Source organism: Taudactylus pleione, unplaced genomic scaffold (assembly GCF_031769625.1).
Source record: "Taudactylus pleione unplaced genomic scaffold, aTauple2 ptg000258l, whole genome shotgun sequence".
Lineage (NCBI taxonomy): Eukaryota > Metazoa > Chordata > Amphibia > Anura > Myobatrachidae > Taudactylus > Taudactylus pleione.
Genome location: NW_028284660.1, coordinates 435,642 through 457,390, shown reverse-complemented (window position 1 = coordinate 457,390; position 21,749 = coordinate 435,642). Strand labels below are relative to the sequence as shown.

At 46.2% G+C, this 21,749-nt stretch overlaps 1 protein-coding gene across 2 annotated transcripts in view; it reads right to left on the bottom strand.

Annotated features, from left to right (window-relative positions):
• Positions 1 to 3,851: 3,851 nt before the first annotated feature.
• The window catches only part of NCAPD2 (non-SMC condensin I complex subunit D2), a 66,151-nt gene continuing 48,253 nt past the window's right edge, over positions 3,852 to 21,749 (bottom strand). For both annotated transcript variants that reach the window (XM_088480907.1, XM_088480906.1), the window contains exons 17-32: positions 18,119 to 18,203; positions 17,847 to 17,980; positions 17,629 to 17,761; positions 17,358 to 17,442; positions 14,970 to 15,122; positions 14,113 to 14,288; positions 13,873 to 13,978; positions 13,577 to 13,700; positions 13,332 to 13,487; positions 10,771 to 10,948; positions 10,601 to 10,695; positions 9,129 to 9,209; positions 8,422 to 8,605; positions 5,194 to 5,320; positions 4,236 to 4,373; positions 3,852 to 4,034 (exon numbers count right to left, since the gene is read on the bottom strand). In XM_088480907.1, coding sequence (XP_088337033.1) covers positions 3,949 to 4,034; positions 4,236 to 4,373; positions 5,194 to 5,320; positions 8,422 to 8,605; positions 9,129 to 9,209; positions 10,601 to 10,695; positions 10,771 to 10,948; positions 13,332 to 13,487; positions 13,577 to 13,700; positions 13,873 to 13,978; positions 14,113 to 14,288; positions 14,970 to 15,122; positions 17,358 to 17,442; positions 17,629 to 17,761; positions 17,847 to 17,980; positions 18,119 to 18,203 — 2,041 coding nt within the window. In that variant the 3' untranslated portion in view covers positions 3,852 to 3,948. The remainder of the gene's footprint in view (positions 4,035 to 4,235; positions 4,374 to 5,193; positions 5,321 to 8,421; positions 8,606 to 9,128; positions 9,210 to 10,600; positions 10,696 to 10,770; positions 10,949 to 13,331; positions 13,488 to 13,576; positions 13,701 to 13,872; positions 13,979 to 14,112; positions 14,289 to 14,969; positions 15,123 to 17,357; positions 17,443 to 17,628; positions 17,762 to 17,846; positions 17,981 to 18,118; positions 18,204 to 21,749) is intronic.

The window sequence follows — 21,749 nt, the reverse complement described above, 5'->3', positions numbered from 1 at the left end:
ATAGACAGGCCAGGTCTGGATGTAGACATGGTCTCTGAGACAACAGGTCCGGACGTTAAAGGAAGTGGGAAAGGAACGTCTATGGAGAGGCTCTGCAGATCTGAGTACCAATGTCTGGGCCAAGCCGGAGCTACCAACAGGACAGTGCCTCCATCTTGCTTGAACTTCCGAAGAACTCAAGGAAGACTGGAGGAAATAGGTACGCCAAATGGAACATCCATTTCACTGATAAAGGAGTCTACGAAGGCTGCTTCGGGATCCCTTGTTCTGGATCCGTACATCAGAAGCTTGCAATTGTGTTGAGAGGCCATGAGATCCACGTCTGGGAGGCCCCACTTGTCCACCAGGAGTTGAAAGACCTCTGGATGTAGAGACAACTCCCTGGCATGCACATTGTGATGGCTGAGGAAATCCGCTTTCCAATTGAGAATCCCGGGGATGAACACAGAGGAGATGGCATACTGCCCATGTGAGAAAGTCTGTTGGCAATGGCATAGGTGTCACACAGAGTGCCTCCCTGGTGATTGAGGTAGGCCACCGCTGTGGCATTGTCGGACTGTACTTGTACTGGTCTGCACCGAAGAATGTCCTGAGCCATAGTGAGCTCTGTAGATGGCTTAGAGTTCAAGGACAATGATTGGTAAGATAGTCTCGGACCGGAGTCCAGCGACCTTGGAAGGAGTGCTGGCCGGTCACTGCGCCCCAGCCATAGAGGCTGGCGTTCGAGGTGAGGAGTACCCATTCCGGGATTACAGAGGTGACCCTTGTTCAAGTGGGGAGTCTGTTACCACCAGGAAAGGGACAGGCAAACTTCCGGAGAGGATCATCGCCTGAGACCTGATCAGATGAGGCAGCCCATTCCACCTGGATAGGATTAGGTGTTGTAGGGGCCTGGAGTAAAACTGCGCAAACTCCACCATGTCAAAGGTGGATACCATGGACCCCAAGGTCTGCATTGCTGAGTGAATTGACACTCGGCGACTGGAGTAACCTGCGCACCTATTCCTGCAGTTCTGAGATCTTGCCTGCTTTCAGGATAATTCTCTGAACCTAAGAATCCAGAAGAGCTCCCAGATGCACCATCCTGTGTGAAGTGGTCAGGGAGGACTTTTTCCAGTTAACCATTTCCTTTCTACAGAGACATGGCTGGTTACATGAAGCTGGTGGTGAAGAACCTCTGGAGAGCGCGCTAAGAGCAAGAGGTCGTCCAAGTAGGAGAGCAGCCCGATTCCCTGATTACGCAGGTGGGCTGGCCCATAACTGCCATGAGTTTGGTAAAGACCCGCGGAGCTGTAGAAAGCCCAAAGGGCAGTGCCTGAAATTGGAAATGTTGCAGTAGGACAGGAAACCGAAAATACCACGGATGAGATAGCGCTATAGGTACATGTAGGTAAGCGACCTGAATGTCCAGAGACACCATAAAGTCCCCAGGCTCCATAGCTAGGACAACAGAGCGGAGAGTTTCCATACGAAACTTGGGCACCCTGATAAACTTGTTCAGGGCTCTGAGGATAGGCCGATGAGACCCATTGGGCTTCCGAACCAGGAAAAGGGTGTAATAACAGTTTCCTCGCTGTGTCGACGAGACTGGAATTATTACCCCCGTGTGCAGCAAGGACTGAATGGCCTTCTAAAGGAACAGGGCTTTGCTCGGGTCTGATGAAGGGCCTGTGTAAAAACTGCTGGGGGGGCACCTCAGGAATGAGAGGACATACCCATGAGACCACTTCGTGTACCCAAGCTTCTGTGGTGGTTTGATGCCAGCACTGAGCGAATTGAAGCGGTCGGCCTCCTACTCTGGGATCCCCAACGGGGGAGGCCCGCCGCATCAGGCTGAAGGTTTGACCTCAGCTTTAGTAGCAGGACGTCGGGTGGCCCAGAACTGCTTGGTCCTGGGCTTGGAGGCCCTTGTGGAAGCAGATTGCCAAGGAAAAGACTGTCCTTTAGCTTTTCCCTGGGGACGAAAGGACCTAAAGGATGACATCCGAGGCCTCTGTGTAGATGCTGATGGCAGAAAGGCTGTCTTAGACACCGCCAAGGTAGCCACAATCTTATCCAGCTCCAGACAAAAGAGGATCTTCCCCATTGTAGGGCAGTCCGACTTCCATGAACGAAGCCAAAGGATACGGCGAGCTACCACCAAAGTAGCACACGCTTTGGAGGCCAAGAGACCAGTATCCAAAGCTGCGTCTCCTAAATAGGAGGCTGCATCCCTGATGTGGGAGATGTAGGACAGCTGTTCCCGGGAAGCATCCGAGGGAAATGATTCCTCCAGAGCATCAGCCCAGCTCTCAATGGCTTTTGTCACCCAGGTAGTGGCCATTGCTGGACGAGTAATAGCTCCTGTAAGAGAATACATAGACTTGAGACAAGCTTCAATCTTCCTATCCGTTGTGTCCCTTAAGGAGAAAGCCGTGGGGATAGGTAAAGCAGAGCTTTTAATCAGACATGTGACATGGGAATCAACAGCTGGGAGAGCTTCCCATTTAGCACAATCAACTGCTGTAAAAGGGTAAAAAGAAATCAGGCATTTTGGAGGCTGAAACTATTTACTAGGAGTATTCCAAGCTTCGCTCATGAGTTCTGAAAGCTGATCAGAGTCGGAAAGTCCGTTTTAAACAGTGGCTGTTTTGTTTTTGGAGCGGGCTCAGCATCTTCTAACTGAAGAGTTGATTTGACAGCCCACACTAAAGCAGGTACATATTAGACTGAGGCCCTTCCTCCCCTGAGGGAGACTCGGATCTGCATCTTCTGTCTCCTCAGAATCTGAGTGTGGTGTAGACTGGGGTTAGTACATTTACTGGATAGGGGCTTCTCACCTTGCAACATATTTTGAAAGGCAGTGGAGGTAGCCGCTAGACTCTGTACTAAGTTAGAGAGCATGTCTACCCATGGGGCTGCTGGGAGAAGAAGCTTAACCATTTGGGGCCTGGACTCCTCCTGCTAACCCTATACCAGTGGTTCTCAAACTTGGTCCTCAGGACCCCACACAGGTCACGATTTCCAGGTCACCCAGCAGGTGCACAGGTGTATTAGCTACTCACTGACATTTATTAGCTCCACCTGTGGAATTTTCTAATTTCACTTGTGATTCAGTGAGACCTGGAAAACATGCACCATTTGGGGTCCTGAGGACATAGTTTGAGAACCTGTGCCCTAAACCCATGATCTAAGCCTGTGTCCCTTATGGATTGTGAAGAAAATCAGGAATTTCTTATTTTACTTATTTCAAAACTTCCTGATCTTCAGTAACGTTACACAGACATCTTCTACCACGTCTTGTGCTGAATGAGGAGTGGATGTGGCATTCGGCAACTAATATCACTTTCACAGACTGCAGTAATGTAATATAAAGAACAGAACAAAAAAAACAGTCAAGCTTTCCATCTTAAGCAGCATTTCAAATTAACAAGTAGCATTAAATTGACATTGGAACAGAGAACAAGAGATGCAGAGAAAAGGGAGGGGACAGACATGAAAAGTGGGGGAGGAGGGACAGCAATAGAAGAAAAAAAAAAAAAACACACCCCAGACAGTGAGGGGAACAGATGATAAGGATGGGGTGTGGGGTGTAGAGATGGGACGAACTCGGTCAGCGTCTGCAGCTGCCTCCCCCCCTCACACCAGCTTGTCTAGTGGAAGTGGACAGGTCAGAGAGTGAGACGAAGGGCAGGTAGCAAGAGGATGGACAGAGGGGGGGGGGGGGGGGGGGGGGGGGGTTGGACAGACGGGGGAGGGGTTGGGAGGCTGGACAGAGAGGGGGGTGGAGTCGGGTGGTTGGACAGTTTGAAACATTTGTTTAAAGATTGGTGCAGTCATTGTATGAAACTGCTGGAACATAGTGGTCATACTCAGTGTAAGAAGAGATGGGAGGTTTATTATACAAAAAGTAAGAAATGAATGGCAGCAAATCAAGCGGTCAGCAAGCAGCGTGTCCAATATTCCGGGTCACCGGGCGCGTGATCTAGTGGTGGTGCGTCTGATGGGGGTGGGATTTTTGGGAGTGTCTGCTTCACTCAGCTCAGCCTCCAAATCTGGTAAAACAATAAGGACAGGTAACAATTTTTGTTTGTAAAACCGACCCTTTCTGATGCAAGATTTCATTGCAACACAATAAAACTGCAACCCAGATTTATACCCCCGCAACACAAGGTTTTTTATATCCCCCCCCCCCCCCCCCCATACAAGGTCCTATCCCTCCCTCCCCTGATGCAAGGTTTTATCCCCCGACTAACCAGACTCTTCGTCACTGGAGAATGTTACGGTCATTTTCCTGGTATTCCTCCTGGGGGCCCGAGATTTCGGGGTCTGAAATCCATTTTCATCATTGGCTTTTGGGGCTTTATTTACGGACTTAAGGGGCCGCCGCTTAGCTGAGAAAAGGATTGAACAATAAGAATGTGTGCGCAGCTTTAGTTGACAAGTACAGGTTTGGTCATACGTTACACCTCAGCATAGGCAAAAATGTACAAGACACAAGAAATGTCATATACCATACCTAATGCACAGCATATAAAGTTACTTACTCCGTATATATCCCTTTTCCCCAGACGATACCATCAAATATGCTCCCCTTCACACATATCCCCCATGCTGTATAATATTGTGAATCCTTGTTATACTCGAATATAAAATCATAGCCTAATAAAAAGTTAGGTCATGACAATCGTTGCAGCGGCAACCACACCTACCATACACAGCGCGCATCAGCTTCTACTGTGCACATTAGGTGTGATGTGCACACCACAGCGAGACATAAGAGGACTGGGAATTTGGGCAAGTATAGCGGGGACAGGGAGGGTAGAGCAGCCGAGGTGCCCAGGTAGATGTTTGGTCCATTTATTTACTAGTTTAAAATAAAAGTGTTCGTCTAATACGCGAGCCTGGTCACAGTAAGAGAACTGCTACAACATGGGAGCTCTACCCACAGAACAGGGTGGCATTCCCGGCCTCCCAAAGCACATGGGAAGGAAAAAGTACAAGAGGGGTAAACACTCCATTGAGCAGGGCACACTTACCAAACAAACACCCATAATGAGTAGTCCTCCAGAAAGTACCATCAAGCTAGTTTTTAAACCCTCAACACACCCAATTGCATCCCCAAACTATATAGACATGGCGGAACTAAAGATAGCCATTAAAATGAACGCAGAACAGGATACGGCTGTGGCATTAGGGGGATTGGATACTCACGGGGATTCTTCTGCACAGTTGAAGGTGGCTGAGTGTCTCCATTGGCTGCCTCTCCAGGAACATCCATGTTCTCCAAACCCTTGTTGTGACAGACGGTGAGTTTGTGCTCAAACTCGTCAATCAAAGTCTGCAGCAAGAGAGTCCCACAGGCATTGGTCGTAAATAATCTGAGCACTAAACAGTAGAAATATCTCTAAGGCTGCAAAAACATAGTAACACATCTTGCATCTCTAGCTTAGGAGATGCTGAAGGTCTTCTTCTCTAGGGTCACCCAAGAGGGCAATTCAATTAGCGGTGAAGGGTCCTAAGTGCTGGAGAAACTGTCAGAATCCCGGCACAAACTTCACACATTTAAGCTCGCAATCCATAGGAGTTTTACACATATCACCGAGAACAGCGCCAAGAATTGAATCTCCCTCTAAGACAACCATCCCACTATGGTCAACAGTGCCGATCACGCTTTGTTCAAGAGGTGGTGCCTGTACCTTGCTGTGGTGGAGGGAAGGATTTTAGGGATACACTGACATACAAATGTGTCCTTCCGTCGCACCAAATAGCTTCTCTGGCACACTAGATTCTGGGCAACTTAGCAATGGGGAGCGTCTTTCTCGCTCAAAATGTGCGTCTTATTCACTTGCGAGCAACCGCAGCTTGTCCTCGTGCCAAGTTCCACAGTGCTTCACCCGCGACTTTGTACGTGTGTAAACCAATTCCCGTGCGGTTAATGTCTCAGCCCTGCGTCTCTAGTTCACGGTGAGTGGCTTCTCGCTGCATCGCGTGCAATACGCAGCATTTAAAGTAATAAACAGAGCACTACACCTTTGAGTGTCTCAGTCGCGCTGGGTGTTCGGAAGCCCCCAGGCCCAATTATTAGTGCCATTCACTGATAGGTGGTCGGCTGGGCTAGCGTTTTCGGGTGACCCTCCTCTTCAGAGGACACCTGCGTGTCGCGTTACGGGTGTTAAAAGCCCCCGTGGTGATGGACGCTGGAGCTTTAAAGTCTGGTCCAGGGCTAGATGCCGGTTGTTGGAGGCGCCAACAGCCACCTGGACCAGTGATTGTCCCTTGGTACAGATGTCTGAACTCATGGGTACGTGGTTGTGGGCAAGGGGGAGGTGGTGTGGACTGACAGTCGGCCCCGGATCCAGGTAACGGTAAGTCCAGGTAGGGATGTGGTGGGTGTAGAATGTCGCCAACGCATTTCGGCGATGCAAGCCTTCTTCCAGGGGCCTCTGATTACATCGCAGGTGAAGTTGTGGAGAAAGGGGCAATAATCTACTGATCCTGTGTCCCATTAAAGTGCACATCGGTTATGAGAGGAGATTAAGTTGCCAGCTAACATATCCACTGGGGTCGGTACAGTACTAGCGGCCTCCAGTTTAAGAATCTAAAGATCCATTTATGATGTCTTCATCATATGCTTGGAATATTTATAGGTTGCATCTGTATGCATTACTATTGAGGGGGTGGTGGTGGTGGGGGGTGCTCATCTATAAAAAGGAGAATTTTCCCATAGACCTATTATTCACTAAAGATACATTTAGGATATATTCATCATATACGCAGAAAGGGAGCGTTTGGGATATTTATAGGTTGTATCGGTTTTCATTACTATTGGATGTAAGTTGCAGATAATTATGAAGACTAAATATTTGATGCTTTTATTTTTTTTAGTACCTCTAAATTATTTAGCATCTAATAAATGATTTATACAACTACAGAAAACCGATATTAACGGCTATTTAGCACATTCCCAGCTCTCGATAGGCACAATACGTGTTACATTTATTCAGCTGTCACAACACAATTATGCAAGCGGCACTTCACAGTGTAATCTATTCTCCATACACAGATCAATTACCCTGCAAAGAGTCTGATGGTTTTGGAGGAGAAGCTGAAGATTTAAAAGTATCTGGCCTTGGTGCTTTAACATAGCGCCAGATAAAAACAGGTCTCCCCCCCCAAGAAATCAGTAGTATGTTTGGATCAAATTTCATTTATTGCTAATGGTCTATTCATTTTTATACTGGTCACGGTATTACTAGTAAGACGGATAATGCCATATATGGCACACCTGCCCTCCTCCAGATTTACTAGTCCAAAGTACACTGGCTGCATATCTGTAACAAGCTTTAGAGTATGGTTAAACCTAAATCTCACAGGTCTTTGATACAGAGAGGTTTATCTAATGGTGCGTACACACTGTCAGATATAACAGGACGATAAGAACGATAACCGTTATCGTTCATATATCTAATGGGCCCTCCCAACCCCCAACCTGGTTACTATAGGGACCCGCGATCTCGGGTCATTATAGTTGTTTGGGGGTTGGTGCATGTGCTGGATGTTCGATATCGAACATCCAGCACATGCAGGACGATCAGACAAGAATATCTGATTGCTCCGTGTGTATGGGACTCAGGGGTCTATTTACTAAGCAGTGTTAGGAGACAGAGTGAAAAGTGATAAGAAAGTGATAAGGTGCCAGCCAATCAGCTCCCAACTGTCATTTTTCAAACACAGCGAGATAACAGTTGGGAGCTGATTGGCTGACACCTTATCACTTTCACTCCTAACACTGCTTAGTAAATAGACCCCTTAAATGCTGTATTTTCTCTTTTATATGCAACATTTATCTTCAAAAACGTTAACAGTAAACCGGAGCATAAAGCCTGGACCTGCAATGCCTCCAATAACTCCAGTTCTCTTTCATCCAATTTGGGGACACCCCCCAAAAAACTGCCCTCCCAGGTGGGTACATTCAGAAGCTGTTCAAGCATCTTTGGATGGACAAAGCTGTGAAATATATACACCAAAGGACATGGTGGCTGGTCAACAGCTGCTTAGTAGACAGAAGGGTGTAGTTGGAAATAGCGCTTCCACTTTGACCAGGAGTTATGGAAATCTGTAAGACAAGCCCCCAGCAGGACCTTGACGCTTCCGGGGTCTGTTATTATAGCGAATACGTTATCTTTTGACTAAACTGATACGCAGACCATGCTGCTCATACTACAGCCTTCATCCCTTCAATCTCTTCCTTTGGGGGAAAACCAGTACAAATGTTAGTGCCGCCATGAGACTGCTCTGTCCTGGCTGCAGGGGGTGCATTGGAGGGCCGCATGATAGCACCACCAGAAGTTAAAGATCAGTGAAATAGAAGAAAGCCTGAACAAACCACACGTCAAATCTATATTTAATTTGTTGTTTGTGAAAGGAAAATAAACACACCTTCAGTTCCGGCTTTGCCCCCCTACGCATCTTTCCCACGGTGCTCAAGAAGGAATTGTACACGGCATCATCGCTCAACTTGTCTCCGTAACAGTCAAAGCAATCTTGCATTTTACTTAGACCTTTCTCTGAGAACGGCAGAAGGGACAGACAATGGGCAAGATCCCGCCACTGACGCTCGGTCCTAAGAGGAACGTACAAAGTAGACAGGTTACAGACAAGCAGCATTGTTTATGCTTGAGCAGGAGACCAAGAGAAAGCAGAAAAGATCTGCACAATGTGCAGTAAGCAGACAAACTTGACCGGTCAAAAAGAACGGAGCCTATGGTTACTAAGAATGTCCATCGGAACTAAGCCATCAGGGCCAAAGCAGCTGCGTACACAGAAGCTGTCACTGCCTGCAAAACACTTGCTACTCGTCCACGTTTCCGTAGCCACCTCCCGTTAACCTCCCATAAATGCACACCGTCAATAGCACTGCTCCCGTTGTCAGAATTCAATCTCGCCACATGCTCAGTGCATAAAATTTTTTTTTAAATTAAATAAAACCGATCAGCTCCGCTAACCTCTGCATTGCATCCAGATTTGAATCAGTCCCTACTGTCAAGAGAAGCATTGTTCTAGGATCTTCATGTAAAAGAGAAGCTACAGTGTTTCAGTGGCCATACTCCGCACCATACCATACATCAGGCGGTCTATCATCTCACCTGGCTGTACGAAATCTATGGCACATCTTCTCCACCAAACTCTCAGTCTGCTTGTCCTTGGTGATGTAAGACAGGAGATGTCTGATTGAATAAATGGAAAAAAAAAAATTAATGACCTTGGAAAGTCTATAACCACTTAAAGACCAGAAATCTACTGGTAAATGTAGTGCATCAAAGCAGATTTACAAGATGAAAAACAGAAATTGCATCGTAGAATAACAGAGGAGACAGACAGACATCTGCAGTCACTGTAGGTCAAAATAAAATTGAGGAGTGTTTCTTCAAGTGGGGGTATTCATTCCTTGCCTCAGGAAAGAAGTCACCCTGCGAAGATAGCCACACAGGACGCAATATGCCCAAGAGATGCATTACATGAAAGCCAATCTACAGCAAGTAGGGACCGCATAGCGCTATATCGTCCGGTGTCAATAGCACGGTCTCCATCACTCTCACACAATACAAATTCATGGTATGGTCTGGGATCACTTGTCCTGGAGCAGAAACTCAACACGTTTCTGATCAACCAAGACCACCAATGTCAACATCTGGTTGCCCTCACCAGACCATAATCTGAAGACATTTGATAAAGAAACAGTTCCCCATGGTGAAGGGTCAGGCTGCTGAGAAAATCTGCTTCCCCGTTTCCAACCCTCATTCGTTTTAGTCTCTGGGTGGAAAGTTTTTGCTCTGTCTGATGGATTTTCCTGCTGGTCTCTCTGATGGCCAAGGTGGTCTGCGGGCAATTTATGTAAGCCAGAACCGTGGCAATGTCTGACTGAATCTTGATAGGCCTACCTTGCCAGAATGGTCTCCCGCTAACTAGAAGTTTGAAAGCCACCGAGGTTCACTACATATATTGGGGAAGCTTGATTCCACCTGGGTCCAAAGACACTAGAACTGGTGAAGAATGATGAGGCCCAAGCCTCGAAGGCTGCAACTTTCTGCCACAATCATATATTCCCATATGGTGAACAGGCGACTGTCAAAGAGGTCGTCTCTCAGCCATCAGCTGAACAGCAGTTGCCCTTTTCAGTTCAGCTTGAAAGTCTTGCTGGTCAATAGAGCATTTAATTTCTAAAATTTGACCTGGAACCTCCTCAAATTAAACTGGAAATTGCAGCGGAGGAAGCCATCTCTTCTAGTTGTAGTGGGGTACATCTGTGTTTGAGTGCAACTTCCTCCAGCGTCTAACAGTGTGGGAGCACTCGGTTAGTATGCCAGAACGAGCGGTTGGTCCAACGTCTGTGGCGGCTGGAGCCAGCCTTGTACATTACATGTCTAAGTTGGACCTTCTAGTGGTCAGCATTGACAAATTTGCAACAGGAGACTTCTGTAAATGCTGTTCCAAGGTCACAAACCAAACTAGCTAGTCTACCCAAGGTCATGTACCCAAGAGACCATAATAATCTAAAATACAGAAGTTGACATACAAGAGCCATGATCATGCTGCTCTGCGTTTTCCATGTAATTACCGCATGATCTTCTGAAAAGGTTCTTCCTCAACGCCACACTCCGGATCTGACAGGCGGCTGATAATATCAGGCAGAAGGTTGTACACCGCATTACCCTGGGGAAATACAATAGAGTAGTAATAAAAGGTCTCGTCATAAAACATTTCACTCGCAAACCCAGATCTACGTACCTTATTGGACAACTCGGTGAAGAAATTCTTGGCCAGAGAGGCGATTTCCTGATCTTCATCTATGAGAAGCACAGCCATCTCGCTGACCTGTCCTTTGACCTTGACCATGTCCTTCAGAATTAGGTGGGTCATTACAATGGCTGAAGTCTTCCGAACGTCACGGGACTCGTCTCTGAGTCTAAAGAACCAATACAGAGTGTTGGTGTGAATTCTGGGGAAGCTTCTTAGGCTTCACTTAGAAATCATAAATATTGTCAGCTCACAGATAAGTTACATGCACAGATCGTGAGATCGTATAAAATCTGGTTAAACAGGTAAACAACAAAAACCACCTTTAGAAATCAGCACTTCTGGATATAAAATAGTAGTGAACAAGCACCAGTGAAATGCAAGTTTTCTTCATCTCCCAGGGCTGTCCTGACAGAGCACCACCATGTAATTCTATTCACAACGCTCTCATTGGCAGCTTCTTCTCCAGCATTGCCTGGCACAACAGGGGACTTGCAAGGGGAACATGCCCCTGACAGCAGATGCTGATCGAGACCTTCCTCCTCCATCCTCAATCAGCCACTGTGCCTGCTCTCTCATCCCCCGTTCAATGCCTTACAGTATGCATGTATAATTATACCTTATAATTAGACACAGTATTTCATGATATCCAAATGGCTATAATTGTTTTTGTTTATTGCATCAGGACAGGTTTAATGTATTTGTGTATTACATCACAATATCTCATATTAACTTTCTACAGAGGTAGTGGTGTTCCTTTATACTGTGTGCCCTTTATCTCCGTTACTTTTTCACATTTCGCCCAAATCCACACCCTCTCCTTTTATTATTTGTAGGGTTGTCCATCTTGACTACATTAATCAAACAATTTTAACTATTCTACAGAGGTAGCCCTAAACCTAATTGGCTCACCCTAATCAAGTTCAACCAACTTCCCAGACCATTTACCATCCTTTGAATCTTACACATGTTATATGGAATTTGTCTTTAATATATTTATGTTTTGAAAGTCTGATGTTGTGAATGTTGATTTTATATAAAGTTAACAACCAAACTACTGTACCATAGAGTGCCTCTACCCAGGAACTACTTTCTTTCTCCCTCCCTTGTTAAAGCAGCATTTCCATCATGATGTTGTTAATCTTGGCTACTTCTGTTATAGAACCTTTGATAGCAGAATAGAGGAACCACACTACAGTCTAGCAGGGGAATGCAATCTCTGCTGCGATCTTTAATGACTTGATTATAGAAGCAATAAGTTTTTAAGAAAGATGTGAAACTTAATAGAAAAGTAGATCTGCCACCTAAACAGAGTGGAGGAAACCATGCGCCAAGCCCCCTCTGCGATCCTGCAAGCATACCACCAAGGGTTGCAATGTGATTGACAAAACTGCACCATTTGGGGGAGAAAACAGGGGCGTAGTGGGCAAAACGCAGGCAGGTCGATGCAGTTTTGGGGGCACGTCACCGCAGGAGTCTGCGATGCCATACACACACAAGATGGCCCCAGCGTCTAAGCTGCGTGATCATGGGGATACTCACATGGTCGATTATCACAGAAATTGCGTATGGGCTGCGAATGTGTATGCAGGGATGGTTCCGGTGGGCATTAGGGGAGGGTACTATTTTACAAACCATCACTCCTCCGCTGCATGCAAAAATCGCAGCTGCGATTGCAACACCGTACAACTGAATCCTGCGCCCCTTCTCCCAACCACTAACACTTTTATCACCTACTTGACACCTAGTTCAGCAAGGAGACAAATGTGCAGAGAACACGCTGTAGAGAATACAGAATAAAAGGTGCATACACACAACGATTTTCGTTGAGATTTTCCCTTGAAAAAGTGATATATATATATTTATATTATGAACGATTTTTTTCAACGATTTCCTGAACGATGAACCTTTCCTTAATGAAAATAGTCATGTTGGACAGTCTAGAAGGGACGATGAACGAAAACTACAAACGGGAGCGCGCTTTGACGATTTTCCTTCATCGTTAACTCGAAAAATCGTTCCAAAAAAATTGTCCAGTGTGTACGCGCCTTAAAACCGATAAACGTTTCCACGCCCACAGCATGGTCTTTACCTCCACTTTAGAATCAAGTACTCTGCCCCGTCATCCCCTAGATCATGGGTAGACAATAAGTGGCCCTTTAGCTGCTGTTAAACTACACATCCCAGCTACAGCTTACGTGTTTTAGCATAGCCAAATAGCAAAATTGTGGCAGGGCATGCTGGGATGTATAGTTCTACAGCAGCTGGGGGTTAGCTCATTGCCCACCCCTGCCCTAGATGAAATACACACCCCACCTCCATTCACCTACAGTTGACAGCAAGGTGGACTAAACTCTGTGGGATGAAAAGAGGAACAAAAGTCCTGTGCCCATCTTATACGCAGTAAACATGAGAAGGGAGGAGTGGGAGACAAACCACACAAACAAATGAGAGCCCCTTGTTGCTGCCGCCAGAGAAGCATTGTTTGGTTCCCCATGAAGAGGACAATGAAATCACAGGAAGTTTCCAGCTCCAAGAAGGTGTATTCTTACCTGGCATAGAGATGCGGAGTCCAGGGTTCAATAAGGTTAGGGAAGCGGATGCTGAGGTCCCCTAAAGCAATCATTATATTAGAGCGCACCCCTGGCAGGACAGACTTCTCCAGGAGGGTGAAGATCAGACGCAGGTTAGAGTCACAGAAATCAGAGCTTGGGAAAGAGCAGAAAGAGGAGTTACAGGAGAACCGAAGGGAAAAGATTACATTCATATGTAACACTTCTAATAATCTAGAGGTTACCTGATCATCATAAACTTGGTGAGGGCGAGGGTGGCCGCCGTGCACAGGTCCGGATCCGTGAACTTCGCCGAGCTTTTACATACCCGGAGAACAAGGGGCAGAAATGCAGACAGGTATTGTTGCCCTACAGAACAAAGGATTTTCGTTGGCCCACACATAGGTCTCCAACCCAACCAAATAACAGCCCCTGTCCCGCACTCCCCCCCCTCTGCCATTGTCGCCCTACCAGCTGCACAACTTTAACTCCCTTTATGGAGGAGCAATTACGCTGCGGTGAGCTTGTGTCCCTCACTTACCGCCAAGGAGCTCGGTGTCACAGATCTTTTGTATTAGTTCAGCATCGGCATCATCCGCAGAGGCTCCCACCAGCCCCAGATCTTCTTCCTCCATACTCTCGTTGCCCTGGATAAAGACAGAGCCTAAGAATCAGACAAACCGCAAAATAGTCTGCCCCAGTCAACGTGGGTATATTACTATTCACAGACTCAGTCATTTACTACTATACTTGCCAACGACTAGCCAAAGGCATCGCTCACCTTAGTCTTACTTCGCTTGTCCTTCCCCAGTTTCTCAGCCTCTTGTTCCTCCTTTAAGACTCTTCTACTCCTGAGCTCTGCACTGACTGTGCATTCCAGATGTATCACCAGCTGCAGTGCCACATCCCCTGCCAGTGACAACAGGTGGGTGAGCAGGTATGCCGATGCTACAGATGCTGAAAAACAGGAAAAACAAAGAACTCAATCATAGGCAACACCTGGAAATACGCATCACTGCAACCTAGGGCACTTCTCTCACTGCTCAAAAATAGCTAATAGGATCCCCCCTCACCTCTCCTCAATGCTATGGGAACAGCTACAGGTAGTTGTATTCCCAGGCCACTTCCATTCATCACTGCAGCCACTCAAGTTTTACAGCAGCAAAAGGGGAGACAGCAGAAAATGGGGAAAGGAAGCAATGCCGCTGCTGCCAGTATTTGGAGGACTCCGCGCGGCCCCAGTGGGAGGGCAGACCGCTGCAAAAGCTCTGCATGGACCAGGTCCAATACTTTGCTCGCTCAGGCTTAAGCCATACGACCACTCCTGCTAGTAGGAGAGTGTGCACTGTAGAAGGAACAGTTTGCAGTGTAAAGTTAGGGGGACCGCAAATGACCTTAAAGCCGCAAATACAACGAAAGGTTCGGGGTCGTCTCCAGCATGCCCAATTACCTCTAGGATGGGGCCGTTACAGTACAAGTCTGCATGCACCCCTCAACATAGACAGTAGTTCAGAGAAGTTACTTCATGTGTGAAGTCATTTCCATGACATGGACTCTGGTTAAACCCCTAACAAAATGCATCTCTACAAAGTACATGTAAAACTAGAGGATCAGTCTGCTGCATTAATGCCTATTCACCTTCTCCTTGTTGGTTCATCTCCTGTAGGACCTGTTGGCTGCATCTCTGCAAGATGTCCGCACAGATCTCCTCGGGCTCTTCCGAGATTTCATACACCAGCCGGACTGCCGTCTCTTTGAAGGGCAACCAATGAAGGCTCTGCTGATTGATCCCTGCCATACGGTATCAAAGTATGATCACACATCCCATTATTACCAAGGCCAAGTATGTTCTCATATACACACTGTACAGCTGCCAACATTCCACCTTCACTTCCAGGGCTACTACACCAGGACTGGTGCACGTTAGCATTTCCCGCACAGCGCAATCAGTGTGGAGTACGGAGTGCTATAACCTGTCATGTTACTAAGGGCGGTATTCAATTAGCGGCGATATTATTGCACCCGCAAGCTGATTTTTCGGCGTTAACTTCTCTACGATTTTTCATGTAAAAATGAAAACTTTTCTCCATTTTGAAAAGTTACCCATATCTTTGGGTACAAACAAGGGGATTTCTTACAGAACCCTTTGGACAGCCCCCTAATGACGCCTTTAGCAAAAAATAAAAATATAATTGTAAGTTGCGTACTTTGTCGAGAAACGGCTGCTGAAATTTCGGTCCAAAATGTTTTTTTGTGAAAAATGCATTTAACATATAGACTGGCGCAAGAGGTTTTTTTTTTAGCAGTTTAAAAAAAAAAAATCAGCCTGCGCCAGCCACGTTTAATGTTTAAAAGATTCGGTGCATCCTTATGGCCCTCCGGAATTCTGACGCATTTCTCAAAAATATAAATAAATACATTTGGACCGAAACTTCAGCGTTTTTTTGCCAAACTGTGCAACTTACAATGTTTTTTTTTTTACGTTACAGTATCATTAGGGGGGCTGTCTAAAGAGTTCTGTAAGAAATCCCCACATTTTTACCTAAAAATAGGGATTTTGCTAATTTTTTTCGCCTGCCCTAGGCTGGAGAAAATTCCTCCAGTTTTTAGGCGAAAAACGGCCTAGATCGGTCGCAATACCGGCCGATTGGATGGCTGATTTCGCCTCTAATTGAATACCCCACTAAGTGGTCACTAATTTGTTTGTGATTTAATAGCCCATGTTTATTATTAACTACTGATGCACAGGAAAGTACAGGTTGAGTCTCCCATATCCAAATTGTCCGAAATACAGAATATTCCAAAATATGGAATATTTTTAGCATGACTGATATAGTGAAATCTTTGCTTTTTGATGCTTCAATGTACACAAACTTTGCTTAAGGCACAAAATTATTCAAAATAAAGTATAAAATGACATATAGGCTGTGTGTATAAGGTATATGAAACCAATTAATTTCATGTATGTACACAAACTTTGTTTGAGCCACAAAATTATTGAAAATATTGTATAAAATGACCTTCAGGCTGTATGTATAAGGTGTATATGAATCATAAAAACATTCTGTGTTTGATTTGGGCCCTATTCCTAAGACATTTCAATATGGTATGCAAATATTCCAAAATACGGAATATTCCGATATCCAAAATACCCCTGGTCCCAAGCATTTTGGATATGGGAGACTCAACCTGTATAGTGTATACGGAAAATATGCAGTTTATACTACAGAACTGACAAGTAAGAAGTAGGGAATTTTTTTTTTTTTTTTTTAAACTTACACGGATCCTGGATATTATGGATCGATGGCAACTAACACTACAGGACTAAGGCGAGATTCATTATCAGATCCATGCCTCACCTTTGTAGGTTCTGCCAAGTAGCAGGCATCTGAACACACAATGCACACATACAACGTCTGACGTTACCAACCTAGCAATATACGCTTGTCGTCGAATCCCCAAGGTAAGCTACTACGCCGGAGCTTCCCAAACTCGTCCCTCAAGGCACCCCAACGGTCTAGGTTTTAAGGAAATCCATGATTGAGCACAGACTGTTAAACCAAATGACTGAGGCACTAATTAAGTCACCCTGTGCCCAAGACTGGTTATCCTGCATACCTGGTCGGTTAGGGTGGCCTGAGGACAGGGTATTGGAATCTCTGCCCTACGCAGTTCTCATAGCCTTAGGTGACCCAAATCAATCATTTCTAGTTACATCGGAACAAGATGGCAGGTTTGCAGAGGTGACCTTCTGCCAGCAAACAAGAATATATATGGAGCTTATCCAGCTGGATGCCGTCCACAACGTGAGAGTAATATCCGTATGGGATTAGGGTAACTCAATCGTCCCCACACCCCCATAACCACCACAAATCTATGGTAGTAGGTCCAGAGGATACTGGTGATCTGTTAGTCTGTGTTATACAATATAAACGCTTTTTATTAAAAAGTATTCATTTTGATATTTCAAGACTGGAATTATCACCTGTGTCCAAAGTGACTTTTTTTTTTAACCAAAGCACTCACCTCCGACAACAGCTTCGGTCAGATTTTGGAACAGACTGTGGTCCTTCGGAAGCCGAAAAGGTGCAGATTTCTTACCCAGGGACGGCTGCAAAAGGAAGAGACAAGCTGAGATATCCAACATGTCACAGCCAGTAACTCAGCCTCATTATAGAGGCAATGCTGGAGCCTAGCCATTTTGTAGAAATTGCTCACATACAAAGAAACACCAACAACCCACATAACAGACAAAACAACCCTACAAACTCTACCGAACAGACCACAAGCAACTGACCTTCTGGCCATCGGTGATTTTCAAGATGCAGATACAGACTTCTTGTGCCAGCTGATAATCCTTCTGCACATCCGGACCCAGGCCCACAGTCACCAGCGTTTCCAGGTTACTGAGCACAATCTCTGGCTGACCCCTAAGACAAACCAGAGAGACTCACTAGAGGCGTTGGCTTATAGAATTCCAGCCTATTGAAGAGGTTTTCATGTTGGTAAACTCACCGAGACAGCATACCCAACATCATGACGACAGCCCGACGTTCCAGATCAGAACAAGGAGACTTAAGGGTAAACTTCTCCCAAAGCAACTGCATCACAGAGGGGCGGATTTCCCCTTTCTGCACAAATTCCAAAATCTATGAAATTTAAAAAAAAAAAAAATACTGACATTTAGGGAATGAAATGTGGATCTGTGCAGCGTAGTTTAATGAGAGGTAAAACATACTATAGTAGAAGTACACAGGACAGAAGCCTGAAGCTGTGATTATACTTACTATCTCCTCTAAACACTTTATCATCCCAGCAGAGGAGTCTACCATAAGCAGAGACAGATTACGGATCAAATTCTGAGCTTTCACCCTGAAAGACAAAAAGACTGTGTGTAACACATACACTGTGCGGTATCACTACAGCACAATGGTGACCCCTTCTAAGGGCACTCTAAAGGCAAAGAGACCAGGACACAAGTCTCCTGGAACTATACAGATCAACATAATGTCTTTAGTGAGATTTTAGCTTTCTAAATACTTTATACTATTTTTTTTTTAAATAATGTGTTTAAGTAGGACCATACTTTTTTTTTTATTGAATTGTTAAAATAGTTTATTCCCAAATCCCAGCTTCTCATTCACCCTAATGTGGGACAGTAACTATTGGAGGTATAGAGTGTTGTAGGGCACTTAAGAATTTTTGGTTTATTTTTCTATGTCCACGAACGCTGTAAAGACGCCACCACCGCACTGGCACAGTCGTTGCGGGAGGTTTTGAGCAGGCAGTGATGGTACCGCAGACTAATCTCATCACATCTGCTCTAAACAAGTTATCGCCATTGGCAGTGGGAGGTCCAAAGGGAAACGGGTTCTCGTCCATGTTCAGCCACTGGCAGCGGACATCGCACAGGAAGGGATGTAGAATCAGTTTGTTTTTTTTACTCCTTCATCCGCCAGGGGACACTGAAGTTCAAGGCACTGGGGTATAGATTGGTGGATGAGTGGAGCCAGCACTTTAAATTTATAAGTGTTAGTGACTCCTCCCCCTCTACCCCCCCAGAAGCCCCAGTTTCAGAATCATGCCCGAGAGAGCCGGTCACTTGGGGCTGAGCTCAGCCCAAACTTAGTATTTTAGTTTTATTTATAGCTTCCCACAAGCATTGAGGGCAGGCTGACAGATAGCTGCACCTGTCAGCCTGCGACATGGAGCATCAGGAGACCCGCAGCCACTAATATAGAGTGAGGGCCTAATACAGAGGCTGTGTCCATGTCACTACCCAGCGCAGACCTGATGCTGGCAGCAGGCAAATACTGGCTCTTCCCCTGAGTAGCAGGGTAGGGTGATGAATACCACCTGCGGTACCTCTTTCATGTCAGTTTGGCTCTAAACCCTAGCTGGGGCTTTTTTTTTCATTTCTATATTCAGTTTCCTTCTGTGTGGACCAGTGCTAGATGTACATGAGCGAAAGCCTTAACTCTGCTTCGCACTGACCTAGTACACATAAGCTTCAAATTTTGTATTTGCTTTTATTTTGTCTCAGGCTGGTGCTCTATACGTCTAGGTCGGATAGGCCTGGTCTGCCAATCCTTATTGCACTAATTCTCCTTCGGAGTTTCTATCCACATTGCTTGAAATGAACGTGTCCATGGTTTTCACTGATCAGCTTCCCTACGTGTTAGAGTGAAACGCCTTGGCTAACATACTCTAGAGCAGGGCCGGACAAAAGGTTGATGGCGATCTACCGGGAGATCGCGGAGCTCCCGCGGTTAGGTTGCGACCAACTTGCAGCAGTTCCTGGAAATGCAGGTCTCTGAAGTGATCAGAGACTAAAGAAGCCTCTGATCGCTTCAGAGGCCAGCGTTTCCAGTGATGCAATGTGCAGGAGCGTGGGTGACATGACATCACCCGCGATGTGAAGAGCCTGCTCGCCTGCTGGATCTAATTAGATCCAGCCAGTGGATGTCTACGCGGGAGCGCTGGCCAGGTAAGTAATGCACAGGGGAGGGAGCACCAGTACTGAGGGCATGGCATAAAGGGCATTGCATAAGCAGCTCAAAAACAGGGACATTGCATAAGGGGCACTGTGTCGTAACTTAAATAAAAAGGAACACTGTGGTGTAATGTGAATAAGTTTGTGCTGTTGTGTGGAGTAATTTGAATTGGGGATACTATGTGCGATTTCACCAGGACAGACCCCCCACGTCCCTTTGCTGTGAGGTCACATCCCCTTTTTTTTGCATACCATGCCCCCGTTTTTGGCTTGGTAGATCATGAGATGTTTTAAGTTTTAAAAGTAGATCAGAGTCCAAAAGTCTGGCCACCCCTGCTCTAGAGGTTAAGGGTTGTTCTGGCCAATCATTTCAGAGTCGATGGTCGCAGCAAGTGCCAATGCTACCGATCAAATTTTTCGAATCCATTTAGACTACGCCCCTGCCATCAAGTACATCAGTCAATGGAGGACGATCAGCCGCAGGGCCTTGCGTGAGGCGAGGCAGGGCGCTTTAAATGGTTGACAGAGTTCCCCATGTTGGTGATCTTGAGGGCATCTTCCAGGAGTGGAAGCTTAGGAGGCAGACTTTCTAAGTCGTCAAGACCTTCACCCTGGAGACTGAGACACCCTGCAGGGTGTCTCTCCTAACTCTCCCCCCCCCCCCCTCCCCCAACAGCTTCTCAGTAGGCGGGGCAGGCCAGACATCTCATGGCCTCCAAGCAGAGTCACCTGGTGACTCTGTACTACTCCAGGTCTCGGGACCCGAATGCAGTGGTGGTAAACATTCCGCAAGTGTTTGGAGGTACGTTCTTGCATTCCTCTTCCCTCTTTATTTTCTTCCACTAGTCCTCAGCGTGTCCATCGAGAGGTGGACACAGTTCTCTAGCGGCTGTGAACTGGCCTGTCGGGCCTGGTTCGCAAATCTCCAACTGCTCTTAGTCAGGTTTCCCTTATCGCCCCGCACCTCCCGGCTTCTAGGTCCGTTAGTTTAACCTGTCTTACAGCAGCTGCATTAATGGTGTGGCTGATTACACTGCTATCTTAGTTGTGGCGGTGTTCCGGACTCTGGTTTCCACAGTGTTCAGGACTCGTTAGCCGGTTACGTCAAGCTCTTTATCATCGCATCTGGTATTCTTATGTGATCTGGTGTGAAGCTTGGCCTTTTTCCCCCTCAGATTCAATCTCTTCTTCAAGGAGTGCACCTAGTACACGCTACGTTGTCCCGCCTACATCTCCATTGGACCTGAACCTCGTGTTCTGCTGTTCCTCCAGTTCTCTCTGTTCTGTACTTGAAGGAAGTGGAAATTTAACTCTGCTCTTGGAAGGCGGTCCTCCTATTGATACTGGCTTCAGATAGGCGGGTCTTGGAGTTGGGGAGCTCTCTCCAGTCGGTCTCCTTATCTCATTATCATGTTATCCGTGCGTAGCTCTGTTCAAAACAGTATTCCAACTTAGGTGGTTTCAACATTCTGCATCAACCAGCCAATGGCTATTCCGCTGTCGGATGTTCTCTGTCTCCCCTCACAGTGGATTTGTGTGGGCTCTTCAGATTTTGGTGGCCCGTATTGCAGCGTTGCAGAAGTCAGATTCCAGGTTTGTCCTTTTTGGAGCTGCTTTACGTGCTTGGTCTGCTTATATGCAGATGTTGCCACATGGATCCATCCGACAGTTATATGTTGCAAGTGCCCGGCCTTCGTCAGTTTTCTATTCTGCACTAATCGCTCTGCACTCCCACAAAATACTAGCTCGGTCACCGTAAGTGCAGGCCTTCTTACAAGGAGGAATGCACGAGTAGTCTCCATACTGTCCTGTGCAAAGTCCTGACTGACTCATCATGGCTGTAGCACAGATCATATTCAAACACCAACTGTCACCCCAAGTGCTGCCAAACATCACTGGCAGTTGGTGTGGCTTCTCTATTTGAA